General features: G+C 63.8%; 3 protein-coding genes across 7 annotated transcripts; 1 reads left to right on the top strand and 2 right to left on the bottom strand.

Annotated features, from left to right (window-relative positions):
- Nucleotides 1–2,071: 2,071 nt before the first annotated feature.
- Nucleotides 2,072–14,317, top strand: STRA6 (signaling receptor and transporter of retinol STRA6). Of its 2 annotated transcripts, XM_068696435.1 has the most exons (20): nucleotides 2,072–2,087; nucleotides 2,631–2,794; nucleotides 6,103–6,234; nucleotides 7,386–7,464; nucleotides 7,583–7,668; nucleotides 7,802–7,941; nucleotides 8,033–8,199; nucleotides 8,316–8,441; nucleotides 8,940–9,007; nucleotides 9,189–9,265; nucleotides 9,667–9,728; nucleotides 9,958–10,138; nucleotides 10,856–10,931; nucleotides 11,017–11,150; nucleotides 12,062–12,179; nucleotides 12,330–12,431; nucleotides 12,921–13,084; nucleotides 13,264–13,401; nucleotides 13,478–13,627; nucleotides 13,792–14,317. In XM_068696435.1, exons 3-20 carry the CDS (start codon nucleotides 6,116–6,118, stop codon nucleotides 13,869–13,871), a joined length of 2,067 nt encoding a protein of 688 aa, XP_068552536.1. In that variant the 5' UTR covers nucleotides 2,072–2,087; nucleotides 2,631–2,794; nucleotides 6,103–6,115; the 3' UTR covers nucleotides 13,872–14,317. The 2 variants fall into 2 exon arrangements, with proteins under 2 accessions (XP_068552536.1, XP_068552537.1); XM_068696436.1 differs by lacking the exon at nucleotides 2,072–2,087 and having other exon boundaries at nucleotides 13,478–14,317.
- Nucleotides 14,318–15,555: 1,238 nt separating this feature from the next.
- ISLR (immunoglobulin superfamily containing leucine rich repeat) lies at nucleotides 15,556–19,239 on the bottom strand. 3 transcript variants are annotated; one of them, XM_068696444.1, is made up of 2 exons: nucleotides 19,114–19,239; nucleotides 15,556–17,951 (listed from the first exon to the last, which is right to left on the bottom strand). In XM_068696444.1, exon 2 carries the CDS (start codon nucleotides 17,941–17,943, stop codon nucleotides 16,693–16,695), a length of 1,251 nt encoding a protein of 416 aa, XP_068552545.1. In that variant the 5' UTR covers nucleotides 17,944–17,951; nucleotides 19,114–19,239; the 3' UTR covers nucleotides 15,556–16,692. The 3 variants fall into 3 exon arrangements, with proteins under 3 accessions (XP_068552545.1, XP_068552546.1, XP_068552547.1); XM_068696445.1 differs by lacking the exon at nucleotides 19,114–19,239 and adding an exon at nucleotides 18,967–19,096; XM_068696446.1 differs by lacking the exon at nucleotides 19,114–19,239 and adding an exon at nucleotides 18,185–18,320.
- A 1,858-nt stretch (nucleotides 19,240–21,097) lies between these two features.
- Nucleotides 21,098–26,248, bottom strand: ISLR2 (immunoglobulin superfamily containing leucine rich repeat 2). 2 transcript variants are annotated; one of them, XM_068696433.1, is made up of 3 exons: nucleotides 25,906–26,248; nucleotides 24,607–24,876; nucleotides 21,098–24,195 (listed from the first exon to the last, which is right to left on the bottom strand). In XM_068696433.1, exon 3 carries the CDS (start codon nucleotides 24,187–24,189, stop codon nucleotides 22,096–22,098), a length of 2,094 nt encoding a protein of 697 aa, XP_068552534.1. In that variant the 5' UTR covers nucleotides 24,190–24,195; nucleotides 24,607–24,876; nucleotides 25,906–26,248; the 3' UTR covers nucleotides 21,098–22,095. The 2 variants fall into 2 exon arrangements, with proteins under 2 accessions (XP_068552534.1, XP_068552533.1); XM_068696432.1 differs by lacking the exon at nucleotides 25,906–26,248 and having other exon boundaries at nucleotides 24,607–24,928.
- Between the last annotated feature and the right edge of the window lie 666 nt (nucleotides 26,249–26,914).

The raw sequence follows: 26,914 nt of genomic DNA on the forward strand, positions 1-26,914 counted from the left end.
GGGGACCCGCCGCCTGCAGGAGATGCTGGTGCTGAGGCCACCGTGAGCCCCCCAGCTCCCACATCTTGCTGACCCCCATGGGACTGTCCTGTTCCTCCTGCTGGCCCCCATCCTGGTGTGGCCAAACCTGCAGCTCTTTTCCAGCTCACTTACAGGGCAAGATTTGAGCTGGGGGTGCTCCTGGATGTGGCTCCCCGTGGGGTCGGGCGAGCCAAGGAGATGGGATGAGCATGGGGGATGCTTGGGGTCACAGCCAGGCTGCAGAAGGCCCCTTGGGGCTGGAAGATGCCCCCAAATGGGGCAGGACCTGTGTGCAAGTGGAGCTGAGCCCCCTGCCTGCTCAACCCGCTGTGGGGCTAGCTGAGCATCCAGGGGTCGGAGGCACTGGGGATATTTTGGGGCTGAGCTTAAAGCGGGGGTGAGCAGGGGGCTGGAACGGCTCTGTCTGATCCAGCCAGGGAGCCCCCTGCCCTGTCACTTCGCATTCCCCAGGCGCTGTTGAACATAGCACGTTCCCACAGCTTTGGGGATGTTTCCAGTGAAACACGAGCCGGGGCCGGGCTAGCAGATGGCCCTTCTCCGAGACAGCTCCGTACAAAAAGCTGCATTCCAGCCCCTTGGTGCCGGTGCGAGCCTGAAACAACAAGGTTATCCTCGGGGGCAGAGGGATAAAGCACATCTGAGGCCCTGGGGTATGGGATTTTGCCGTTTTCTGGTATGGGAAAGCAGCCCAGGCACCTGCGGGTGCCCCTTGTTTGGGTCCCTGAAATGGAGCCAGGGCCTGTCCCAGCACCACCACCTCCGTGAGTCCCTTTGGAGGGCCCTCCCCAGTCTCTATTTCTGGGTTTTTCCTTCTCATTTAGGGGGAAAAAATAAATCAGGTTGGAGCCTGGGCTTGGGGTGCTGACCCCTAGCACAACCTCGCCTCCTTCTGACCTCCCGCTGCAGGGAGCGTCCTGGGGAGGTCAGGGCGAGGACAGGGAAATGGGGCAGAAATGGGGGTTTTCAGGCACCGAATTGGGATTAAACAGGAGAAAAAGGGTGCTGTGAAAGGTGCCCCTGCCTGTAAGGAAGGTGGTACTGGTGTCCCGGGGGTGCTCAGGGCTGCTGGATGGCTTCTGTGCTGCCTCGAAGGGTGTTGGAGGATTGGTGGCTGAAATTACGTGGGCAAAAATTGCATTTATCCCTCGCCGGGGCTTCTGGGCTGGTGTGCTTTTCTTTGGGGTTCCCACGCATCCTTCCACCCCCCTGTCCCTTCTCTTGGGCTCCTTTGAAATGGAGGAAAATGGGCAGAAACTGGCGATTTGGCTGTTCTCCGGCAGCTCCTACCCAAGCCAGGGGGACTGGTGAGAGCGAGGTGGTGCCACGCAGGGACACCCCGAGTTGGGTGCTGTGTGATGCTGCTCTCAGCTGCTTTCCCCAAAAAATGGAGTCCTCCCAGGCCGCTGATCTGCAATGACACCGCGGTGCTCACCTGTGCACCCCTCTGGGGCAGGGACACGGCTTTCCTTTGCCTTGCCTTAAACCCTGCCAGGCTCTGGTGCGTGGCAATGAGACATTGCAGCCGCTTCGCCTCCCTCCCAGCCTTGTGCAAACACATTAGAGCCACCTCTAACGACGGGCTCATCAAAGAGCAATTTTCCTGTAATTTAAGCCCAGGCGCAGTTTATTCAGGCAGCAGCTCCCAGCTGTGCCAGAGGTGCACGTGCAGCCTCCACCATGCTAAAGCAGCACCGCGTAATGACAGACCATGGCCCTGCTTTCGGATAAGCTTCCAGCATCACGTCCCCTTCCTTGGTGCCCCAAAACTAAATATGAGATCCCCCAAATCTCCTGGGAACGATGTTGGTTCACGGACACCTTTTCCTTTGGCTGCAGCTCAGTTAAGAACCCCAGGGAGGAAGGGGGGGTACCTGTGGGTCCCTGTTCAGCCTTGCCACGAGGTTTTGGCTAAAAATTAAGCTAAATCTTCCATGCTGATTAATTTTCCCTTTGCTCGCTGTCACGTGTGGAGCGTGGGGGTGTGCGCAGGGATTATCGAGGTGTTGTAACCTGCCGTCTCGTGGGCTCGGGGGGCCCTGCTGCAGGTGGGAGGCACAGCTGGGACAGGAGGAGAGGAAGGGATTTCCCCAAATCCTGCTCTTTCCCCCCCCAAAACGGGGAGGGTCGGGGCCCCTGCTTTGCAGTGTTGGGGGAAGGATGCAGCGAAAGCCCCTTTTCAGCAGGAGTTCTGGGACGGCCACCCCATGCTGGTGGCACCTGGGGGGGGCTTTATGTCCCCAGGCTGCCTCTGCCTTCCCCTTTCTACCCCGGCTGCCTTAAAACCTCCCCCAGCGAAGGGCTCTGTGGCCAGGATCTGGCCCTTGGGTGTACCCAGGAGGAAGCCTGGAGCCAGCCGAGATGTTTGCAGCATCTTGGGTGGGCCAGCACGGCGCGGGGGCCACCCAGCCCCTCTCCGGTCCCCGTCCCCCCCTCCCCAGCTGTCAGCACAGGGGCGGAGGGAGCAGCTCGGAGACCGGGACGAGGAGTGGGGGAAAAGACAGGGGCTGGCTCCAGCTGCCTCCCTCCCTGGGCAATCAAAGGGGAGAGCGCAGCACGGGGTTGGTTGCTTTTCATTTCCTAAACCCCAGGGTGGCCCCGAGCCAAGGCCTCCTCGCCATGGAGGGGATAAAGTTCCCGGCGCCTCCGCCGCCGCCAGCCTCCGCCGGTGCGCTGAACTTTGCCTGGCGGCGCGCATGGCCGCGTCCATGCCGGGCTGATGCTCTGAGCTTTTCCTCCAGCCCGTTGGGAGAAGGTAACTTTTTTATTATTGGCATTTTTTGGACGCGTTTTGATTCTTCTCGCAAAGTTTGCGTGGCGGGGTGGGGGGTGGGGGGGTATCGGTCGTGTGCGCAAGCTTCCAGCACGCTTGTTGGAGAGGGTGCAGGAGCCCCAGGCACCCTACGGGGAATATTTCCCCCCCATCAGCAGGGTTTGCAGCACGGGGGGTGCTTTGTGGGCAGTTTTTAGCCCAGCCCTGTGAACTCGTGGCTTCTCCCCTCCGCTGGCTCCTTGCTCGTGGAGCGCAGCACACCTGCTGCACCGCGAGGCTTTGGAAGCAAAGAGGGGTGGCAGCCTAAAACAACCCCCCCACACCTCCCCAAGCCTGGTTTGCTTTGTTTTTAAGCTGCTACAGCTTCTAAAAATGCAAAAAGGTGCTTCTGGCTCATTGGCTTTACGTGCCTGAGGACAGAAGGGGCTGCTCGGAGCTGGGGGGCTCGCTGGGCTGGTGGAGGCCAGCGGGCTGGGGTCTGGGAGGTGGAGGCTCTGCCGGATCTCTGTGCCGAGAGTTGGGATGGAAAAACCTCCTCCATGCCCCCCCTCCCATGCTGATTCACCCCCTCCGACCTCTCCCTGCCCCAGACGGGGGCTTTCCTGGGAAGCTGAGGATGTGGGTTGAGGTGCGGTGAGGTCACCGCATCCCCGCAGGCTTCCCGCACGGGGTCACGGCCCCAGGGCCCGGTGTCCTCGTTGCCCCGGGGGGTGCCCCGAGCCCCCCGTTCTCGGATGGAGAGAGCGAGTGGGGGCTTCCCGGAGGCTCCAGCCCCCATCCGGATGGGCTGGGGACACCGGGGCCTCCCCGGTGCTGAGGTTTGGGCAAGCGGGGAGATCTTTGCGCTGGGGAAAGCGCCGCGTTTCCAGAAAGAGGATTAAAGTCTTGGAGCAGCTCTGGGCGGGCTGAGCAGTGCGGGCAGCTGCTAAATCCCCCTCCGGGACCGAGCGAGGCCAGTCCCTGTCCCGTGTCCTCCGCGGCCACCGCTCCGCGAGGACGCACGGCTCCCCGCTGCCAGCGCGGCTCCCAACGGGCAATTGAATTAGAGGAGATCTCGCTTAAACAGCTCTCCCCCGGCCCAAGCACTCCCTGAACAATTGTGAAACGAGATCTTTATCATTTTTATTAAAAGCTGTACACAAGGCATCACCATTATCCCGGATAGGAGGAGGGGACGCGGACGGGGAGGGGGGGGAGGGAATTCCCTTATGGCTCCCCCCAAGTCTAATTCATAGTGGTGGGATGAAAAAGCTCCCCAGAGGGTGATGGATGGTGGGAAATGAGGAATATGAAGGAGCTTTATTGGAGCCATCAATCTCGGGCGACGCCACCGCGATCAAAGGCCCAGCCTGTTCCAGCAGGGGTGAGGCGGAGGAGCAAAAGGATCAGGTTTCGGGGAAACGTGGGGCACCGAGGGGCTGCGGGGCTGGTGGGCACTTGGGGGGCTTGGGCACACCTACCTCTCCTTGGGGACATCCACCTCTCCTTGGGGACACTGCTGGCTGGTGGGCGGCGAGGAGGGGGCTTCCCCTGGCTGCAGGAGAGCATCCCGTGAAGATGGAGCAGCTCTCGGAGGGGTGACTGGGATGCCTGCTCTTGAGCCACCTGGGTCTTGGTGAGGATTTGCTGGCACACGGGGCTGACACAACACCCAGGAAGCTTTCCAGCTCGGCTTTGTGATTTATTTTTGCTGCCCTGCGTGGATTCAGGCTGTGGCTTGCCCGGCGGGTGCCGTGTGGCTTCCCTTCCTGCTCCTCTCCGTCGCTATCGATGTGACCTCAGGCAGCCAAAATTTGGGGCAGGGGGCACCAGAGAGGTGGTGTCTGCTGGATGGGGTGCAGGGGGGTCCTGTGGGGTGATGCCACCAGGCTGGGGAGCTCTCCGAGCCCCCCCGGTCACCCTGCTCCAGGTGACCCCATAGGCAGGTAAGAGGGGCACGGGCAGTCCCCTGGTGGCTGTGGGATAACATCTGGAGGCTGCGGGACCGCTGCCCTGACCCTGCAGGAGGGGAAAGGGGCTTTTGGGTCTCCTAAGAGGCGTGTGTGTGCGCTTTACGGGCTCCTTCTACTTTACGGAGTGCTACATTCCTGGGAGGTGAGGTCAGAGCCGCTTCCCTGCGCACACAAAACCAGGGGATGGCCGGGGAGCCGCTGGCCGAGGGGGGGTTTTGGGGTCCTGAGCCCCCAGCAGGGAGCAGGATGCTCGCCCAGGGCTGGTCCTACACCCACTGGGCCTGGAGCCGGAGAGGACATCACCCGCAGGGCACCAGCCCATGAAGTGTCTGGAGATGGGGCCGCCTGCCTTTCCCTGATTTTTGGGACCCCTTTGGAGCTGATGAGCCACATCCAGCGCGGTCCTTAGCGAGCACCAGCTGTACAAACAGCAGCCCTGAGCAAAGCTCCTGGTGGGGTCATCCACCTCCTCCCCATCCCCTCGGAGCCACCAGGCAGGGGTTGGGAAGTGGTCCCAGGCGGGTTTGGGGATGTCCCCAAGGTGGCCCCGGGCTGGTGCACGGGGGCAGCGCTGAATAAGGGTTTGGGGAGGAAGGGAAGGCTTCTCAGGAGGGTGTCACTTGATCCCACCGATGCTTTGCGGGTGGGGATGTCCCTCATCTCCTTCAGGGAGCTCTCAGCCCCAGCAATGGGGTCGGGGTGACTCCTGCAGCTTCTAGGTGTGCCTCGGTGTCCCCACTGCCAGCCAGGGATGGGGGAAAGGCTCTGTCTGTGATGGGGAGGAGGCAAAACAGAAAAACAGGGCTGTGGGACAGCAAGGGAGGGTGTGGGGCTGCCCGGGCCAAAGTAATCAAAAAAAAAAAAGAGAAAGAAAAAAAAAAATAAAAGAAAATAGCAGAGGGAAGGAGGAAGGAAAGCTTGTTGGAACTGGCACCGGGACAAGCTGTCCCTTTTATCGCTGCGGGGACGATCGGCCCCGTTCCGGAGAGGGGAAGGTGCTGAGGCTCCCTCCCGGGGCAGCACCTCCCCAACCTGGTGGCAGGGAGGGACGCCGGGGACACGGCCGCTCGCCCAGCTCCCTCCTGCTTCGCCCGTGCCTCCAAATCCTGACCCTTGTGCTGGTTTCGCAGCCCTTCACGTAACCGCTGTGGAACAACCCAAACAAAGGCTCCCATTCTATCAGCGGGGCGGCAGCGGCCGCCCAAGGTGGGGATGGGGTGGGAGTGACCCAAGGAGATAAATCTCTTGGCTCCTTGCCTCCAGCCCCGCATTTCCAAGGGGACTCCCCCCTAAAAAAAAACCACCTTTTTTCCCTCCGCCTCCCCCTTCCCCGTGCAGCAGGAGGACATCAATGGCAGCCAACGGCTCCGGGGGGGCGCACGGCTCGCCGCTGGACGATGGCTTTGGGGACGACCTGGGTTCCGACTGGTACATCTACGAGACTGCAGAGCCGGCCGTGCCACAGGACAAGTAAGCAGCCGGTGGCAGTGCCATGCGTCCCCTCGACCCCGGGGGGGTGCCAGCATCCTGCTCTGGCGAGCCCCAGACCTGCTGCTGACGGACACAACTCATTGTGCGGGTGGTTCTGCCGTCCCGGGGCACGGGGTGGGGTTGGTAGGTGGTGTAAATCTGCAGGGGTGGTGGTTTCATAAAGCCTGCTCCCCATCTGTCCCACTCCCCTCTTCAGCTCAGCATCCTCCCCAGAGCCCTGGAGGCACAATTTACCTGAGGGGTGCCCCGAAGCGGGTGGCAGGGCCCCATCCTGGGTGTCCCGAGGCCATCCCTCAGCACCTATTGTCCCCTGTTGACTGAGCGAGGCTTTTACCCTGCTCAGCTGGCCGATATCTGATCCTGAGGGCACCCGGCGGGACCAGCCCAGCCCTATCCAAAGGGTTGTTCCAGGTCCTTAATCTCCTGCTTTGTGAAACACCCTTGGAGATTGCCTCACCCAGCCCAGCTGAAGCCCTGGGGGTAAAACTGGATGGAAACCCCCCCCCAAAACAGTTTGGGGTGTCTGCGCATCCTGTCCAGACCCCAAACGCTCAGGATTTAATTCTGAAGTCCTGGGGAAACCAGAACTGTGCTGGAGCTGCCTCCCCTCCTTAGTGTTGTGGGTGGGCGCCTGGGCCTCGGGAGCTGGGATATTTTGGGACAGCAGGAACTGTCTGGTCTACCCAAGGACAGCTGTTAGAGCAGGAAGGCAGAAGGCACGGAGCTCTGGCCGCAGGAACCTCCCCTGGCAGCCTGGTGATAGTGCTGGGCTGAAAAAGTCCTACAGGGGGCTTCGTCCCTCCCTGCTGGTCCCCGTTTGGCCCCGACATCTGCACGGGGTCCTGGAGCTCATCCAGCCCCTGCAGAAGCAGCTCGGGCTGCTCCAGGATTCTGTCTCTTGAGCTCAGTCCTAAAATCCTAAATCCACCTCCCCAGGGTGACTTCAGCCCCAGCTACCTGGGGTTGCGTGGCCCTGCTCTTTGGGGCTTTGCTTCTCCAAAATACCAGACCTAAATTGCTGCTGCCACCCCCGTGTGCGCAGAGCGTCACCCCAACACCTTAACTTTTTACCCTTTCAGGACAAAATACAACCCCAGATAATTTTTTTAAACTTGTTTTCCCCTCTCTAGCGCATTTCCCAGCGCAATCCCAGACTGTGACCCCACCATCTCCCCCAGGCTGTACCATGCCTGCATGGCGCCCGTCTCCGTAAGTACCCCCAAAACCCATCACATTTGCTGTCCCCAGCTCCGTCTGCGTGCATCTTCCTCTAAAGGGCCCTCCTGCTTAGCTAAAAAAAATAACACCATTCCCCTTCTTCTGGCAGCTGGCTGTGCTGCTGGGCTTGTCCTTGCTGGTGAAACGCCGGCGTCTCCGCCGGGGCTGCTGGAACGGCGTCCCTGGGCTGCTCAGGTATCGTGTCCCCACGTCCCCGTCACCCTGCCTGGCTGGCACGGGACTACCCAGCCCTAGGGTGACGGGGATGGGGTGCTGCAGCGTGCATCAAGGGGGTTCCAGGCTCACTTTGTGCCCCCCGGCCCCACAGCCCGGCCAACTTTCTGGAGGAGGAGGGCAACCGCGGGCTGGTGGCCGCGGTGTTTGGCATCCTCTTCTCCTCCCTGTGCATCCTGGTGCTGGACCGTGACCCTCTGCCGCTCGTCCCCAACTCATCCCAGCACAGCCGGGGTAAGGGCAGCGCCGCGGGGGAGCCCCCGGGCGGGCTGTTCACTCTGGTCCCTACTGAGAGCACGCGTCGCCTTTGTTCCCTCCGCTCTAGAGTACTGGAAGATCCTGGCCTTGCTCTACTACCCCGCCTTCTACTGCCCCTTGGCTGCCTGCGCCACGGTGGGGCACAGGGCCGGCTACCTCGTGGGCTGCCTCCTGTCCTGGTGCCACTGCGTGGTGCACATCTGGCAGAAGGTGGACTGCCCCCAGTCACCGAAGGTATGCGCCCCGCCACGGGGCAGGCTGCTGGGACCCGAGGTGGCCGTCCTGGCGCCCCGGAGAGGTGGCACTGAGGTGTCCCCGGGCCGCTGTGTGACAGCGCCGCGTGTCCCTAGATATACAGGTACTACTCCACGCTCTCCTACGTCCCCATCATCCTCTGCCTCGTGGTCTTAAGCCTCTGGTACCCAGCCCTGCTGATCAGGAGCTTCACGGGGCACGAGGAGACCTTGGATAAGGAGGTAACGAAGATGCATGGGGTGATCGGGGGTGGTGGGAGCCTGGGGGAACCCCTCAATGACCCCGTGTGCTTTCAGGGCTGCTTTGTGGCTTTCCTGCCCCGCAGCCTGGTTCTGAGCATCGGGGTGCTCCCAGTGCTCCCAGTTTGGCTCCCAGCAGCCTGGCGGCCCTCTGACGGCAGCGGGGCACACAGGGGTTGCGGCTCTGTTTATCTTGCTGGATTTGAAGAGGGGAAAATCCATCTTTGGAGTAAACTCCTTAGTACAAGAGGCTTACGGCATCAATGCGTCCCATTCAGGCCGGACTGGGGTCGCCTTGTTTCCCTGGCAGGCAGCAATAATCCCCAGCCCTTTTGGAAACGTCGGGCTTTGTTGGGTGAAGGAGAGGAGAAAACCTTCAGAACTGAGCCGCTGGCCCCAGCGTGGACTGAAATAACCCCGGGAGCTCATTTTGGGTTGCCCGGTGGGAACTGGGCAGCTTTTACAGCTGCTTTCCTTCAGGTTTCAGGGCGAGGCTACTACAAGAAGTACCTACGGGCTGTCCTGGCCAAGCGGCCGAGGAAGGAGAGGTAAGGGCAGCAGCTTCTCGCCGGGAGCCTGGGGACGGCACAGCCTCCTGACCCTGTTCAAAAAAAGAAAAGAGAAACCACATACATCATGCTCCTGCAGCTCTGCACGACCAGAGTGCAGCCCTGCCCGCGGTCTGGGGCCACCCAAGTCGCGTTTGTCACCTTCTCCTTCCTCCTCCAGCCCCAGCAAGCTAGAAGAGAGCCTCCTGCACCGGGTCCGGGCGTATCTGTGCTCCTACATCTACGCTCCTGAGGAAGGTGGGATGCGCTCTTTGCTGTAGCAGCCGCTCTGCAAACAGTCTGCCTCCCCCGGGGGACAGCAAATGCCTTCCTTGGCTCCGTCCCCAAAGCATCTGTGCCGCGGCAGCTGCCGCCCGGCGCCTCGGCTCGCACAAACTGTTGCAGGCTCGGGGTGGGGAGGAGGAGCTGGGGACCCCCATGGGGCACGGGTGGGCTGGGCAGGGACGGAGCGGGGAGCCTGGGGCTCCCTGCTGCAGGGGCACGAGGTTTTGTGGGCCTGTAGGAAGAGCCACGGGAAGGAACCCCGTCCTCTAATGCCCTGCAGGTGTGGGAAGCAGCCCGGGGGAAACCCCCACCCAAATGGGGGGCTCAGGCTGGGCTGGGTGGCCCCCATTTACCCCTCTGCTTCTGCCTCGCAGGTTTCCAGCTCCCGCTGAAGCTCGTCCTGTCCCTAACCACCTCCGTCATCGCTGTCTACCAGGTGACCGGGGTGGCCCAGCGGCACGCGGCGCCCCGTGGCCACGTCCTCGTGGGGCAAGGGACACATTGCCACGCTCCCTCGGGGCACCGTGGCTTTGGGGCTGGTATTAGCGTGCCTCGAGGTATTACTTGAGCTGAGCCTCGCTACCCGGCCGTGTGCTCCCAGGGCTCAGCCCGCCGTGAGGCTTTTAGGCTAACCTGGTGGCTCACGTGGCACCGCTGCCCCGCAGGTGGCCCTGCTGCTCCTGGTGGCCTTCGTCCCCACCATCCAGATCGTGCGGGCGGGGATGACGAAGGACGTGGTGGTGCTGTTGGTCCAGTTCGGGCTGGTGCCCTCGGAGAACCCGGGCATGCCGGGGGACATGGAGAAGGAGCTCAGCACCGTCAAGCACTACCTGTGGTCGCTGGAAGGTGCGTGGCCACGTCCACGGGGGGTTTGGGGAGGGCTTCTGAGTTTAGGGGGTCTCTAGCCCAAGCTGCCCGTGGAAGCAGGTGGTGATGGAGCAGGTTATTGTGTTGAAGGAGCACGGGGACCATGAAGGAGGGGGCGCAGCCCAGCTGCCCCTGCCCCAGCCTGGGCTGTGCAGACGTGGAAGGCGGGTGCGCGGACCTGGTGCCGTGCCAGGGCTCCCCGAGCAGCTGCTGCCTGCCAAAACCGCCGCGCTGCAGATGCTGCTCCTCGGGCAGGCTTTGATATGTGCTGGAATCGAGCAGATGGCCCCCCGTCCCCCCGCTGCCGAGCGGGCACCCGATAATTGAAAGCCCTGGGCAGGGGGCAGGGGGCTGGCAGGGGGCCTCCGCCAGGGCTTTTTTGTGGCTTTCCGGAGTCACCGAGCCCCTCTCCTCCTCCCCACCTCTGCTTTCCTGACCTTCCCATCTCTCCTGGCACATCCCCTGCTCCCATCTCGCTTTCCCCTTCCTCCCCAGCTTCTGAGCATCCTGCCAGGCTCAGACACCCCTGCCCTCCAAGGGTGTCCTTGTATTGCCAAGAGGCTGAGGAGGGAAACTGAGGCACAGTGCCCTGCCCGGGGGATGCAGCACCATAACCTGACCCCACCTGATGCCCCCTGGGTGGTGCCTGAGACCCCTTTTGGGGTAACACCGGCCCCTCCGGCCGCCTCCCCGCAGTGTGCTACGTGTGCTCGCTGGTGCTGTGCTGCCTGCTGACCATGGCCATGCTGCTGAGGACGCTGGTGATGCACAGGTAGGGCGCCGCGCTCCCCAAATCGCCCTCTTTGCGTCCTCATCCTCATCCCCACCGCCCAGCCCCACTGCTCTCTGCCCTCCAGGAGCAACCTGAAGGCGCTGTACCAAGGGGCCGTGCTCGATGTCTTCTACAAAGCCCACATCCTCCGCCCTTCCCGACAAGCCATCGTCTGCTGGATGAGCTTCGCCAGCTTCCAGACGGCTTTTGCCTGCCTGGGTAAATGTTTGGGGGGGGCTGTGGGGCAGGAGGAGGTGGTGGAGCCCCATTTCCCACAGGTTACCCCGAGTTTAAGCAGCCCCAACCCCACCCCTTTTTTTTTTTCTTTTTTCTTTTTTTTTTTTGGTCCCATTTTGCAAAGCTTCAGGGCTTTTGTTCGTGGTTCCCCCAACGCAATCTGTCCTTCGGCTGGGAGGGCCAGGCTGAGCACCAAATGGTGGGGAGAAACAGGGGGGGCTCGGGGAGTGGGGGGAGGGAGGGAGAGCCTTCTTGGCTCGCGCCCAAATATTTTGATCCGCGAAGCTGTCACGGCATCTCGCGCGAGGGGCTGTCTGTCTCCTCCAGTCCCAGGCACCGCATCCCAACATCTGATATAGGGGTGGGCACGGGGTGTGAAATGGGGCAGAAACCCCATCCATCTGCACCCAGCGTGGTTTGGGCACACCCCAAAACCTCTCTGGGGTTTGGGCACACCCCAAAACCCCCGGGAGCATCCCTGGCTGGGCTGCCCGCATCCTGCAGCAGCACCACGAACACGACTCGAGCTCGGAACCCAATTTCCAGGGCACAAAATCCCAGCGCAGCCCCTCTCCCGCTCGGCACCACCGCTGCTCCTGGTGTGATCTCTGATTAGAAATCGCAGCTCGGGGCTGGTTCAGTGATGAGGCAGCCCCGGAGGCGGCTCCTCTCGGCGGGGGTGAGGCAGGGTGCGATGAGCAAGGCCGAACCCATCATTAGACCCCGCGCAGAGCATTGTGCGGGGAGCGGGGGAGGCAGGCGAGGAGCCTGCTCATTATGGGATTAAAACGACAGGCGTGCTCTGAAACGGGGCTGGAAGCAGGAACAAGGAGCACTTCTCCTCCCTCCCTCCCTCCCCCGTGACGCCTTCCTTCCCCGCGTCTCCCTCCCAGGGCTCCTCATCCAGCAAGTGATTTTCTTCATCTGCTCGGCTGCCTTCACCTTCCTCGTCGTCATCCCGCTGCAGTCGGGCACCAGCACGCACCTCTTCAGGCTGGTGCAGAACATGTGGTGAGCACCCGGGGGTGCCACGATGAGTTTTGTGGTGCTTGGATAAAGGGCTACCTTTTATTTTGCTGCCCCTCGGGCTCCTCCTGCTAGGCTGGAGGGGTCGGGAGCCTCGTTTCCCAGCCCCCAAGCTCCCCGTTCTCTCCTGGCCAGGCCCTTCTGGCTGACCCTGGTGGGTGCCGTCCTGGCGCAGAACCTGGCGGCTCACTCCCAGTTCCTGGAGCACCATCCCCTGCGCAAAGAGCTGACCAACAGGTAGGGGGGCTGGGGTCTCCCGGGGCCCAGGGCGGCTGCTCTTGGGTTTGCACGCACCCCTTGTGGGGTTGGTTCAACCTCTGCAGGGCTCCTCCAGGGTCTTGAAGCAGCTTTGCGCTCACAGAAGGGTTCTTTGGAGGCTATGGCTAGGGGCCAGCTTGCTGCCCTGATGGGATCTGGGCCCTGTTCCCCCCCCACGGGAGCTGTGCCCCCCGCCCTGAGCCCCCAGCCTCGTGCTGTGACCCCTGCTGAAGCCTCCGAGGGGGAGCAGAGACCCTGCGTGCGCTGGAGGCCAACCTCAACAGCCTGGCAGCAGGAGGGTGTTCACACCTCTCCGCGGGATGGAGACATCTCCAACAGGGACAGGGCCTGCCAGGGAGGGAGGGAGGGCTGGGAGGCTTATTTTGGCAGGTTCCTCCCTTAGGGAAGGGCCGTGTTTCCCGTCCCGGGGCGTTCTGCTCCTTTATTTTCCTCCTCCTCCACCCGCAGGCGAGCTCTCTACATCGTCACCTTCCTGCTCTTCCCCATCAATGTCCTGGTGGGGGTCCTGGCGGGGGTCTGGAGGATGCTCATCTCCGCGCTCTACAACGCCGTGCACTTCTGCCAGCTGGACATCAGCCTGCTCAACCGCGGCGTGGAGACCTTCGACCCAGGTCCGGCACCATGGGGACCCTTCTCCCACCCCCAGGGAGCGCAGCGGGGGCTCCCCCATCACCCAGAGCCATGGGGACCCGGGGTGGCTTCATGTCCTCATGCCCAGAGATGTGCTGGGGACGTGTTGCTGGGCAGTGCTGGCCCCTGACCCCTCTTTCCTTCGGGCTGCGTCCCCCAGGTTACCACGCGTACTGCCACTACCTGAAAACGGAGGTGAGCCAGTCGCACCCGCTGATGCGAGCCTTCTGCCTGCTGCTCCTCCAGCCGCCCCGGCCACGGGGCACCCCGCAGCCCCGAGCGGGGGACGTGGAGGAAGGTGGGTCCCCCGCTGCCCCCCAACCAGCCCCATCCCTGCCTGGGGGCCCCCTCCCCAACCCGCTGTCTCCTTCCAGGCATCCAGCTGATGCAGAGCACGAAGGCGCCGTCGGGAGGAGGTCGGCTGAGGCAGAGCCGGGCACGTTGGTGGCTGGCTTACACCCTGCTCAACAACCCCTCGCTGCTGGCCTGCCGAAAAAACGCCCTCTGTGATCCCACGGCCAACGGTGCCCAGCTCAGCCCCCCCAAGCCCTGACCTCCCCCCCGGAGAAGCCCCCTGCCTCCTCTGTCCCTCCCGTCCCCTCCTCGTCTCCCCGTGCCTCTCCTCCTGGGCTGGGAGGAGCTGGGCCCCCCCCTGTCCCTCCCCAGCAGTGACAGCACTGCTTTTTAGCTCTAGGTCCGTGCGGAGGCGATGAGACAGCCAGGGCACGTGGGGCACTTCCCAGCCTGACGGGGGAGCAGAGGGGTTGATGATCCAAGCTGAACCCTTTGGGCATCTCCAAAGCCCCTTAGGGGTCACTTCTGAGCCGAACCCACACCTCCTCCTCCCCATCTCGGGGCACAGAGTGACCGCAAGGAGCCGCCCCCACCTCAGTGCCCTCTGCAGAAGGTCCCCACCACCCCTCCAGAGCTTCTCCCGTCCAGCTCTGAGCCTCTTCTCCCCAGTTTTGCGAAGGCTGAAACCCCTTTCTGCTCCCTTTGGGGCTGGAAGGTCACAGAGCTTCTTGTTTGGGGCTCCCAGCGCCCGGCGTGCTCTCCTCAGGCTGTTTCCCCCTCCTCTACCCCTCTGTCCTGCTCCATGGGCACCCCCAGGGGAGGTGTGCGTCCCCCCAAGCTGGGAGTGAGCCCCTGGAGCAGTCTGATGCCCCCCTCAGCCGTGCCGAGCTGGGGAAGGAGAATAAATCGTGTACCTCCTCCCTGTGCTCGCTGTCTGCTGGGTCTCCGGGTCCTTCCCAAGGGTGAGGGGAGGGCAGAGCTGGGGACACATGGCCAGGAGGACCACCAGGGCTGTCCCTGCTGTGTTGGCTGGGGTTACACGGGGCTGAGGCTTCGTGGTTAGGTTTTGGAGGGCTCAGCAGGACCGGATCTCTGTGCCTCTCTGTCTTAGGAATACCCAAAGCAGAGCAAGAGGCTTGCTCCTCAGAACAGCTGCGGCACAACCGAGGGGACGTGGGGACAGGGACAGCATGGCCAGGAGATGTGCATCCCTGGAGCAGCCTCCAGGCTCCCGGGGCTTTGAGGAAGGCTTTGGTAATCCCTGAAATCTTCTGCAGCTCCAGGCCAGGGGTGGAGCAGGGTGTCTGCGCGTGTTTACGCAGCCTGCAGCTCCCCGGAGCTGTCTTGGCAGGGACGGAGGAGAGAGATGACAGGAGGTGGCTTCGTTCTCCTTTGTTTGTTTTCTTTTCCCTCCTTTGGCATAACCGGGGTGCCCTGGGGGCGCGCTGAGCTCTTCGTGGTGGTTTCTTGCCTCTGTGAGCTCCCGGCCTCGCACGCAGCCTCGGCACAGCAATGGGTGCTGGGGTCTGGCTGTGTCCCCACGCGTCCCCAGGGCCACCATCCCCTCTAGGTGCCACCTGCCTGAGCCCCTGTGAGGTGGGTCAGGGAGCTGGGCTGGCTGAAAAAAACAGAATTTGCCTTTATAAACACGAGGGACAGCAGTGGCACGCTGCCACGGGCCTGGAGGAGAGCAGAGAGGGGTGGTGGCAGCCCAGGCTGGCACCGTTTGGTGGCCTCCAGCCCTTGGCCACCTCGGGGACATGGAGAGGGCCCAACTGGAGAAGTTGAGTCCTATGAAACGAAACCGAAACTCCCCGCCGAGCCCTTGTCCTCCCAGCGCTGGGGTTGGAGTGGTGCTGTGTTTTTTTTTTTTATTGTCTGTAATGGGAAAAATCTGCGGCTGCTCGTTAGCATCAAAAGCCGGCGGCCGGGGGCTGCTCCCAGGCTGTGCTCCCTGTTCCAGCCGCCATAAAAGAACCCAAATCCGGGGCTGCAGAGCCTGCGCAGAGGCCTCGGGCTCTGGCACAGCTGCTTTTCAGCTGCTCGGCGTCCCTGCCTTCCCCTCCCTGCCCCGGCGGGCGATTCGGGGCACCCCGTGAACCCGTTCTCCCTCCCAGGGCCACGGGGCTGGGCGGGCGCAGAGGCAGCAGGCAGGGGCTGGCTTATAAAAGGCATTTATTGTGCTTGGTACTCGGCTGGCCATACAGCTTTGGTTATAGGGCTGCGGGAGGCTGCACAGCTCCCGCAGGCGAGCGCTTAGCAGAAGGCACGAGGAAGGACAGCCGTGGGGTGGGGTGGGGAGAGGGAGGTGCTCAGCGGGTCCCCGGCACCCTGGGGTGCTGGGCACGGTGTGTACATCCCAGCGGGGCTGCTAGAGCACTTTCAGGGGAGTTTTCTTTTTCCTTTGGGTCTCTTTGGTCTCAGTTTCCCCCCTGCTTTTGAAGCCTTGGAGCCGGAGCAGCGCAGCCCGGTGGGTCCAGCCCAGCCGGGTGGTTTGGACCGTGGGCTTCAGCGGTGAAAGGGAGGGGGGAAAGCATCTGTGTCCCATCTGGGAAAGGCACAGAGAAGGGACAGGGCCTGATCCTGCCATGCAAGGGGGGCACGGGCACCTCGGGTGCTCCCTTCCCCAGCCAGGTTCCCGCAGGGGTGCAGGCAGCGGATGGCAATGCTGCTCCCCAAACGGCCTCATTCGCACCCTTGACCTGGCACAAGGTGCCCCACACCTCTCCTACCATATTTATCCCACTCGGAAGCACCTCACGGGCTCTGCCCCTAAAGCCACATGCCCTGTGGCCCATGGACCCCGTACCACGGCTCCCTGCTTGCTCAGCCCGACCCTACAGCCCCCAGTGCTCCACGGGAGGCTGGTGGCAGGAAGGGTGCTCCTGGCTGACACCCAGCACCTGGACATGGTGGGGACGTGGCCTTTGTGCCCCCTGCCCACCCCGGGGGCTGCGGGTGGAGGAGGGCTGGTGGGGAGGGGCTCTGAGGCTGGGGGGTTGCCCCCTGGGGGGTGGGCTTCACCCCTGCAGCCCCGTTTTGGTCTCAGAGGGGAGCTGGTGGCAGACGTGGGTGCCTGGAAAGCAGCAGCATGGTGCTGAGCTGCCCCACGTCACATTTCCCCCGAGCCCATTTGAAGCTCTCAAGCCCCCATCGAGGAGGGGATGGCTCCAGGCCCCCTTGGACTCCCAGCCGCCCGCAGTTCCCAGAAGCTCAGCAAACGCGTGGCACTACGTGTAGATAAATGATACAGAAAGAGGGGGGAGCCCCCCGGGCACCGTTTCCTTCTCCCCCTTTACCAGCTCAGCGCGATGCCCAAAGCCAGCAGGAGGGTCCCCAGCTGGATGTGGGGCACGGCACCTCCAGCCTTGCTCTTGGACTCCCTCGGCATGTGGTACACGATCACCAGCTTTTCCCCGGCCCCGGACGGATCCATTTCATCACCCTTGTAGCAGCTCTGGCCCCCGAGCTGGCTGGCCTGGGGGTCATCCTGCAGCAGGTCTTCGGCTGGATTCTCCGACCCGGCCAAAGCCACGTTGACCGAAACCTCCCGCGTGCCCACATCGTTGACGGCGAGGCAGGTGTAGATGCCCTCATCCTCCTTGCTGAACCTGGGGATGGCCATGGTGCCGTTCTTGAAGACCAAGAAGCGCTCCTGGCTCTGCTTGGCGTTCCCATCCCGCGCCACGGTGGGGCCGTTGATCTCGACGCCGCGGCTGGAGGTCTGGATCTTCCAGCGGATCTCCGGCGGGGGGCTGCCCGCCACGCTGCAGTGCAGCGTCAGGGTGAGGCCGTCGTACGTCACCGAGTTGTCCAGGTTGGAGAGGTAGGTGAGCTGCACGGACGGGGCGACGCAGTGGTGCTCGGGGATGTCCGTCACCGCCCGTCCCTTCAGCCTGCCCGGAGCCACGCACAGCGTGGCTCCCCCCTTGGTGATGGAGACGGAGGTGCTCTCGGTCCACCTCTTCAGCCAGAAGACCTTGCAGGAGCAGTTGAAGGGGTTGTTGAAGATCTGCAGCTGGGACAGGGAGGGCAGCTTGTCGAAGGTGCCCTCGGCCAGCGTGGTGAGCTGGTTGTCGTTCAGCCACAGCGAGCGTAGGTCCTTCAGGGCGTGGAAGGCATCCCGGGGCAGCCCGGCCAGCCGGTTGTTGTTCATCTTCAGGATCTGCAAGCCGCTGAGGTTGCGGAGGTCCTGCCAGGGGAAATCCGTAATCTTGTTGTGGCTCAGGTCCAGGTTCTTCAGCTGCGCCAGGAGCGCGAAAGCCCCCGGCTCCACGGCGCCGATCTGGTTGTAGCCCAGCCACAGCGACTGCACCTCGGGGACCTCGGCGAAGGCGCCCCGCCGCAGCCAGCCGATCCTGTTGGCCGACAGGGTGAGGATGGAGACGTTGGGGGACAGCCCCCGGGGCACCTCCAGCAGCTCCTTGTAGGCGCACTCGGCCAGCAGCCGCCCGTTCTTCTTGGCGGAGCAGGAGCAGGCGCTGGGGCAGGCCAGGCTGCGCCCCAGCAGCGCGGCGATGCCCAGGCAGCACAGCAGTGGCCTCATCCTTCCTCCTGGGGACAGAGACAGGGGGCGTGAAGGGGGGGCCTGGCTCGCTGGGGCCAGGCGGGCTGGGGCTCTGCTGCTCCTCGCCAAGCGCTAACAGGAAACAGCCCTGCTCTGCTCTGCTCCGCGGTAGCAAGGAATGGGTGAAATATTCCCGAATCTGAGCAAGGTATGGCTGTGCCGAGAGCTTTCGGCTACCCCCGGGATCCCCAAACGCTTCCTCCCCGCACCAGCTCCTCACCAAGATGTCCCCCCTGCCCCGGGACGCCGCTTCCTTATTCTGGGAATCCTGCATCCCTCCTGGGCTTGGACGCGCCGTACAAGCTCCGGGTTCAGAGTTCACTCCATCTCTCCCTCTCCGGAGCACTTCAGCCCTTTTCCCCCCCCCCAGCCTCAGCCTTTCTCCCCCCAAAGCACCAGACTTTTGGGCTTCTCGGCACGCATCCAGCCCTCAAACCAACCCCCGGCCTCCACGTTTTTTTCCATGGAGAGAAGGAAAACAGCTTCCCGACTGCTTTTTCTCAGCAGAGCGCGGGGTCCTGAGCTGCTGGAAGGTTTTACGACGCTTTCGGCTGCCAAGGGCAGAGCTAACTCCTCGCTCGCCTTGCCGGGGGCTGCGTGCAGGCTGCCCCCCCCCCCGGGAAAGGTTACAGCCCGGCTCTGCGGGGAGCTGGCAGCGGGACCCCCTTTGTTTCCCCAGCCCTGGCACTTCCAGAGGGAGGGGAAAGGGGCTGGCGGCACCAAAACCCTGCGCAACAGCCCGGGGAGGGGGGGGCGACTTGCAAAAACCGGGCTGGGGTGGCTGTAACGGGGGGATGTGGGGGGGTGGGAAGCGTCCGGGGGTTGGGGCCGGGTCCTGGATCCCTTTGGGGCGCTCCCGGCACCCCCCAAGTCCCTCCCCTACACCCGATGCTACGGGGCTGGCGCATACCAGAGCCGTGCACAACGCCCCCCCCGTGCCTCCCCGGTCCCCCCGGCCCCCCAAATCCCCCCGGTCCCTCAAGCCCCCCCCGGCCCCATCACCGGCCCCGTGGGCTTCCCGGGGACGGGGTCGCCCCTCGCTCTCCCTCCGCGGCTCCGGTGCTGGCGGCTGCGGCTCCCTCGGCCCCCCCCTCGGCTTCTCCTCCCCCTCCCGGTCCCCCGGGCCCTTTTGTTTTCCATGGCACCGACCCGCTCCAGCTCTCGCCTTCCCGAGGATCGCAGGGAAAAAAAAAAAATAGAGAGAAAAAAACCGCAACCAGCCGGCCCCTCCTCCCCCCCGCAGCCCGGGCCCGTGTCCGTCCCCCCCTGCCCCATGCCGGGGGGGCTGTCCCGCAGCCCCCGGCCCCAGAGGGCTGAGGGTGCAGAGCATCCCACCCCCCCGGGGTTAAAAACTAGAGGGAATGTGGTGCAAGATCTCAGGGGGTTGGGGGCGTCCCGGGACTTTTCCCTCCGCCCCTGCCCCAAAAAGATGGGCTGAGCGCAGGGAGGCTCGGAGCTGCTGCTCGCGGCTCTTCCCCCCTTTTGTTGTGCTGTGGGATAAGAGATCCCCTCATCCTACTGTTGTGGGGCCAAGGGCACGGTGCCAGCGGTGTCCCCTATCCGTCCACCCCCGTGGGCCGCGACGATGGGGCGAGGAGAGCGCCCGGTCGCGGTCACCCGTGGGCACATCCCGCTCCACGCAGGGCCGGAGGAGAAGGGTTCACGCTTTAGGAGGGGACAAGCCGCCCTGCTGTGCCCCCCCCCTTAACCCTTTCTGCCCAGCGCCAGCCTGGAGAAACGACCCCGGGACTTGGAGGGGGGGGAGCAGGATGCTGAGCCCCCTCCCCGCGCCCTAATTGTGCCCGTGGGCACCTGGCGCTAATTAGCGCCCTCCCGAAAAGGAACGGGGGGGGGGGAGCAATCCAGCACCGGGAGGTGCTCATCACCGCCGGATCCCCTGCAGACACGCCGGGCGGGGCCATCTATTACCCTCTAATTAAAGGGAGGCAGCAATGATTGTTCTTTTTTATTCCTTGCGTGTTCCTGGGCATGAAACTCAATTAAAGTGTATCCGCAGAAGGGGATTTGTCTGCGGTGACGGGGGGGGGGATGGAAGTGTTTTCGCACGTGTTTTTCAAAGCTGCAGCAAACACCTGGGCTGCCGTGGCGGAGCCTCGAGCCGGCAGGATTTGGGGGATGCGGGGGGGGCACCCCTCCGCCCGCCCCCCTCCTTGCTTTGTCCGCCTTCTCCCCGCTCCCTCCCCGCGCCGTAGGAGAAAGATGCGGAGCCAGGACCCGAAATAGAAAGCCGTGCTCCGGAGGATTGAGAAGGGAGAGGCTGGGGGCGGCGGGGTGGGCTGCGGATGGGGCTGGAGGGGTGGGCGCTCCGCCGGCATCGGGGCTGCGGGGTTATGGGGTCGCCCCCCTATTCCCTATTCCCCCCCCCCCACCTCCATGTGCATCTCCCTGGTCTTTTTCGTACGGGCGAGGCTGGCTGCAAGCGGAGCTCCAGATAAGAAAAGCAATCAAAGGCGGCCTTAAATCTTCGCCCTGGAAGCGTGGGTTTAAATCACTCGTGGGGCGAGAGCCCCCATAAATCCGGGAGCGCTGGGCGCCTCCACCCGGTGCCGTGCCTTCCCCAGCGTGCGGGGGGCAAAACACGGGCTCTGTGGGCATCTGTGGGTTTGCACATTTGTTGAGCGTGTGTGGTGGTGTGTGCCGAAATATAGGATGCCTGCAAAAATACCAGGAGAGCGTCCTGCGTGGCTCGGCTACCTATTGGTATGGAGGCTGCGTGTAAATGTGCACAGCGTTGTCTTTGCATTTCCCTGCGTTGCGCGCGTAGGGAGAGCTTTGCCATGTTTTTCTGCACATGATGCATTGGGGTACGTTTATATGGCGTGCACAGACTGCCTGCACCCGGCGTGCGTGCGGGGGTAGGGTTATTTGTGGGGGTGCGCGGCACGGACGGATAAAGGAGCGTACGCGGCGGGGGTGTGTGTGTATATATATATAAATATATATATATATATATATATATAGCGGGTGGATCTGCACATAGGGCGCCTGGGAATTGTAGCTACGTGCACGCAGGAATCTGTTCGTGCAGATACATTTTCACCCCTCCCCGGCTCCCCTCGGCCGAGTGTGGGGCCCTGGGGGGGGTCCCGGCTGCAGCCCCTCACCCCCTGCCCAAGCACGGACGCGTTTCCACTTTCAATCCCTTTTATTGACTCTTTCACAGACAGAAGGGCGCAGAAAGGCACCCGCGGATCTCGCCAGCCCCGGGGGCTCCCTGGGGGGGGGCGGCAGCGGCCCCTCACCACACCCCCCTCCGGAGGGGGGGGGGGGAAGACCCCACGAGCGGCCCCCCGCCGGCAGCACGGGCGCGCCTACGGCACAGACACTTGCTACAACGCTACTCTACCCAACACACATCGAGGGGCACCGGGGAGGGGGGGCCGGGGGGCTTCCTGGGGGGGGCCGGGGGTGTCCCCCCTCGCAGTCCCGGGGCCGGGGGGGGGGCTCGGAGCTGTCCGGAGCCGCCGGGTGCTGAACGGAGCCGCCCCGGGCATGCGGCGGGGTCGGCACCGGGGAGCCCCCGGAGGGAAGCGGGGGGGACAGGAGGGCTCCGGGGGGCTCTGGGGTGGATCGGGGGGGACCGAGGGGACCGGGGAGAGGGGTGCGGAGCGGCGAGGACCCGCCGGGGCTGAGCCAACGCACGGCGGAGCCGCTCCTCTCCGCGGAATGGTTTTGGGGGCTATCGGGCGTTTGCTTTCAGCCGTTTTTTTTTTCTTTTCGTTTTTTTTTTTTCGCTTGTTCGCTTGTTTTTCGTTCTTTTCCTTCGAGGGGACACAAAATAAGGGGAAGGAGGGAGGCAGAGGCGGGAGGGGGCCGGGGAATCGTTGCGCTGCGGCGGCGGGGAGCGCCGAGCTGCAGCCAAACGAAATCGGGGGAGCGGCACCTGCCCGCGGCCGGAGCCCCCGGCACCGAGCCCCTGCCCCAGGGAGCCACCGCCCGGCGGAGGAGGAAGAGGAGGAGGAAGGACACGCCACCAGCACCCAGGGTTTTCCCCTCTCTCCTCGCTCCTTCCTCGGAGGAGAAGCAGCGGGGCCGGGAGGGGTTGGGGAGGGGGATGCTGGGGGCGATGGGGACCCGAGGGGGGGGGGAGGGGATGGGGGGGGGGGGGACTCAGCGGGGGCGCTGCCGATAATTCCCGTTGATCTCCTGGGAGATGGTGACGGCCTCGGCGCCCAGCGGCAGCTTGTCGCTGTACTCGGAGCGCACCTCAAACTCCTCGCCGTTGGCTTTGGATTGCGACTCCGCCATGGAGCTGGCGGCCACGCTCTCCTCCCGCTCCAGCTCCACGGCCCCTTCGGCCTCTCTCCTCCTCCTCCGCCTGCCTCCTTCGTCGTCATCGTCCTCCTCTTCATCCTCCTCCTCCGCGTCGCCTTCGCCCACCTCGCTGGGGTTGTAGTTCTTCTCCGACTCCAGGTAGGAGGCGCGGGGGTCGAAGTCGGCGGCCATGTGCTTCTCCATCTGGTCCGGGTTCTGGGCTTTCATGATCAGCTTGTAGGTCTTCCCGTGGTACTTGGAGAGCAGGTGGCACCAGGTGGCCCCCATCAGCGGCAGGGTGGCCAGCACCAGCAAGAAGATGCTCACGACCACGATGATGATGAGCGAGGGGATCTCCTTCTTGGTGGTGAAGACCACTTGGACTTGGCAGTCCTCGCCCAGGTAGGTGAGGCACACGGAGTAGTTGGTGCCGGGGTTCAAGCCCTGGAACCAGTACGAGTTCACCCCTTCCTCAATCTTGGACCACTGCACCAAGGCGTGGCCCTGGCTGCTCTCCTGGCACAGGTAGAGCATCCTGAGGTGGACCTTCTCGGGCTGCAGGTAGGTGGGCGTCAGCTGCACCCGGGCGTCGCGCTCCGACACGTCCAAGGCGATGACGCCCAGGTCGAAGGTGTGCTGCTTGAAGTCGCCGCTCTGGTTGAAGGCATGGTTGGAAATGTACCTGCTGGTCTGCGTGGAGCCACACTTCTTCTCAAAGGGAGGATGCTGGAAAGGGACTTGCCCATCTCCCGTGGGCTCCATCCCAGCCGCCAAGGATGGTTGGCTCTGCCGGGTGGGGCTGAGGGGTTTGCTCCTCTCGTCTGGTGTAAGCACACTGTTCTTTGCTCCCTTGGCCCCCGGCTTCTTGTCACCCAGCTGTGCTTTGCCCCCTGACGGGTCCCTCCCGGGCTGCAGTGGGTACTTCTGGCTGCCGGCCACGGCCACATTGACTGAGGTCTGGTTGCTCCCCATCTCGTTGCTGGCCAGGCAGGTGTAGGTGCCTTCCTCCCGCTTGCTCAGGTGAGGGATCACCAACGTGCCGTTCTTGAAGACCAAGAAGCGCTCAGGGTCCTGCTTGGGGAGGTCCTTCCCCGCGCTCTCCTTCGGGTTCCCGCTGAGCTCCAGCGTCTGGCTGGAGGTGCGGATCTTCCAGCTCACTTCGGGTGGCGGGGTGCCCGTCACGGCACAGTGCAGCGTCAGGGTGAAGCCGTCAAAGAGCTCCGTGGTGTCCAGGTTGGGGAAATAGGTGAGCTGCACGGACGGCGGGGTGCACTGCACGTCTGGGATCTTCCCCACCGGCACCCCTCGGAGCTGCTCCGGGAGGTTGCAAGTGATGGAGTCCTTCTCCGGGATGGAGATGAGCGTGCTGTCCATCCACTTCTTCAGCCACTGGAGCCTGCAGGAGCAGTCGAAGGGGTTGTTGTAGATCTGCAGGTGGGAGAGGGAGCTGAGCGAGTCGAAGATGCCCTCGGCCAGGGCGCTGAACTTGTTGTTGTTGATGCGCAGGGAGCGGAGGTCCTTGAGGGTGTGGAAAGCCCCCCGGGGCACCACGGCCATGTGGTTATTGTTCATCTTGAGCAGCTGCAGGGCGCTGAGGTTGTAGAGGTCCTGCCAGGGGAAGTCCACGATCTGGTTGTGGCTGATGTCGAGGTTTTTCAGCTGCACCAGGATGGCGAAGGTGCCGGGCTCGATGGCGCGGATCTCGTTGTGCGCCAGCCAGAGGGACGTCACCTGGGTCACCTCCACGAAGGAGCGCCGCTGCAGCGAGCTGATCTTGTTGGCCGACAGGCTGAGGGTGGTGACGTTGGAGGGCAGCCCGGTGGGCACCACCTGCAGCTCCTTGTAGGCGCAGTCGGCGAACTGGTGGGCGTACTTATCCACACAGGCGCAGGGCTCCGGGCACGCCCGGGCCATGCCCAGCAGGGCCACCAGCCACAGCGCCGGGGCCATCTCGCCCTGCCGAGGGACACAGGGGCTCGGTGGGCGCCCAGCCCGCTCCCCGCCGCCGCCGCCCCGGCCCCTGCCCCATTGTCTGTGCCCGCCCCCCCCCTCGCAGGCTCCCCCCTCGCTCCTTCTCCTCCCAGCTTTCTGCTCCTTCTTCTCGCAAATCTCATTTCCTTCCCCCTCTCTTTCTTTTCCTTTCCTTTTTTTTTTTTTTTTTTTGTAATTTCTGCCTTTTCCGTTATTCCTTTCTATTTTTTCTCTCCTTTCCCCCACCCTCCTCCTCTTCACTTTTCTCCCTCCCGTCTCCCTCTCCCCCTACTTTTCCCCCTCCCAATTCTCCCTCCTCCCCGCGTCCCCCTCCACCCCCCAGACCCCCCGCCGGCTTCTCCCCGTCCCCCCCCCGCCCCAAACCCCGCACCTTACCCGCTCCTAAGTGCCGGTGAGCAAGGCGCAGCGCTTCTCCCCTCGGCTGCCGCTCCTCAGCATCCTCCTCCCCAGCCCCGGCCCCGTGGCACGGAGGCGCCCAGAGGCGGCGGTGAGGGGCGCGGCGGAGATTTTGGGGGGCGTGGGTTACGGGACGAGGATGGGGGGGGGAATTTCGGGGGGGAGGGGGGTGGGACACACACCGCCCACACCCCCGCACCTCGCCGGGCTTGAGCTGCGCACCGGAGCGGGGCCGGGCGGGCACTGGGGCTGCGGAGCCGAGAGAGGAGGGAGGAATTAGCATTTCTGCCAGCCTCCCCCTCCGCACGGCCGCCCCCTCCCTCCTCGCCACCCCTTTCCCATCCCACCACCCACCCACCGCCGCCTCGCCAGCCCCCAGAGCCCCTTCCCCGGGGGCGGCGAGCGGCGCCCCCCGAAAATCCCGCAAAGAAACGCGCAGAAACGCCCTCCCCGCCGAGCAGCGAGCCGAGCTCCCCCCCCCCAAAACGCACACGGAGGCAGCCGGGATGCGGACCCCCACCCCCGGCTCCCCCCTTTGCCGTCGGGGTCCCCCCTTCCCAGCCCCCCCCGTCGGGACACGGCACGGAGCGGGGGCGCCTCGGCCCTTCAGGGACCGCTTCTGCACGGGCTCCGCTGCTGGGGGGCCGGGGGGGATTTTCCCATCCCGGCCGCCCCCCCAAGGGGCTGCCAGCCCCCCCCAGCCCGTCCCATGGCGGGCGGTTCCCTCCTGCAGCCACCTCCTGGGTGGGGAGAGCGTTAAACCTGCAGGTGGGCAGCTCCCCCCCGACGTGGGGGTCTCTTCTCCCGGCCCTGCCCCTCCGTGAGAAACACGATAAATAATTGATTTTGTTAGTGGGATCGATTCCTGCCTCCCTCCATCCCTCCTTCCATCCTCCATCCCTCCCTCCACCCTCCATCCCTCCCTCTCCGCCTCTCCAGGAGCTCTGCTGGGGGTTCCTGGTCCTGGATGGCTCAGTCCAGTCCTCCCAGTGCCCCCTGGTTCTTGGGGTCCAGGCTGCCCCTCTGTAGGGTCTTGCCACCCCCCCCCAAGCAAAATCCCAGTCCTCTCTCCCTTGAGCTCAGCACCGTGGGTCTGCCGAAGCCATGGGGATGGGGATGTTCCCCTGGGGGGAGCAGAGGCGGTGGATGGAGGGGCAGAGAGGGACCAAATCTAACCCCCAGACACCGCTGCCCTCGCAGGGCTCCAGACCCCCAAAAAGTGCCCACCCCATGTGTCCCATCACGGCAGTCTTCACCCAGTCCCACCGACACCCCCACCTAGCATCGCTGGAAGAGATGCTCCCCACTACTCGTTTTCCTTCCTGCTACCCAGGAAGACCCCAAAATCTGCTTTCAGAAAGAGAAATGCAGCTTGTGCCATACGCACGGCGGCTCCTGGGGCTGACGGTGGGGTTGGGGTCACCGCAGCCGGCCGGATTTGGGGGCAGCGAGGGAGCCGAGCTGCTGGCCGAGGGGAAGGGCTGGGTTTGAGCGGCGGTGAGCTCAACATCTTCAGCATCTGTGAGCTCAACATCTTCAGCATCTTGGGCTGTGGCGGGGCCGAGACGTGACTCACCGCCTTCCCATCCCCGCCGCTGGCTGTTAGCCCAAGCATGCCCTCACCCTCACCGTGACACTCTCCCCGGCACTAGCAAGCTGCAGCTCGGGGAATTACGGCATCGCAGGGTTTTACAGGCATTTTTTCCCGTTCTGCTCACTCGCTCAACGCCCACGGGCTGTCAGCTGCTCCCGAGCCCTGTGGAGGGGAGTCCTGCAGCCGGCGGGGCAGCACCCCGGGGGGCTCAGCACCTCCAGATGGGACGGATGCAAACCCGTGTCCCACCCCGTGCTGTGGGGCTGTGGGACGGATCCTCAATGGGTAGGGATTCAGGGCTGCAAGGCTGGAACGATGCTTTCAGGAGCACGAAAGTAGGTTAAAATGCCACAAGGACGCGGCCAGCACAAAGACACCGCTTGCTTTCTGGCTCGGCTGCTCGCTGTTGTGCTTTGCTGAGCCCGCCCCGAGACGCCTTCATTCATCATGCACGAGGAAGAAACTCAGGTGTCCTAGATCTGGTGGCAGCGCTTCTCCCGGCCGCTTTTCGGGAGCATCGGAGGCTGTGCGTTGTGCTAGAAATGGGTCAGAGGACGGGCTGTGTGTGACGGGGTGCATGGTGCATCCCTCCTCCTGCTCCCGTGGAACAAACCTTCCCCAGGACCCTGCGGAGGGCATCACAGCCGAGAGCACGTGGCGTGGGTTCCACCCTCACCAGGCACAGCGTGGGGG

The sequence above is a fragment of the Anas acuta genome, chromosome 12 (genome assembly GCF_963932015.1).
Source record: "Anas acuta chromosome 12, bAnaAcu1.1, whole genome shotgun sequence".
Classification (NCBI taxonomy): Eukaryota; Metazoa; Chordata; class Aves; order Anseriformes; family Anatidae; genus Anas; species Anas acuta.

Excerpts from the sequence above, each read along its gene's own strand:
- STRA6 (XM_068696435.1), top strand. The coding sequence starts at position 6,116 with ATGGCAGCCAACGGCTCCGGGGGGGCGCACGGCTCGCCGCTGGACGAT. Across the intron at positions 7,669-7,801 it reads GGCGTCCCTGGGCTGCTCAG|CCCGGCCAACTTTCTGGAGG; the intron begins GTATCGTGTCCC and ends CCGGCCCCACAG. Across the intron at positions 8,442-8,939 it reads AGGAGACCTTGGATAAGGAG|GTTTCAGGGCGAGGCTACTA; the intron begins GTAACGAAGATG and ends GCTTTCCTTCAG.
- ISLR (XM_068696444.1), bottom strand. The coding sequence starts at position 17,943 with ATGAGGCCACTGCTGTGCTGCCTGGGCATCGCCGCGCTGCTGGGGCGC.
- ISLR2 (XM_068696433.1), bottom strand. The coding sequence starts at position 24,189 with ATGGCCCCGGCGCTGTGGCTGGTGGCCCTGCTGGGCATGGCCCGGGCG.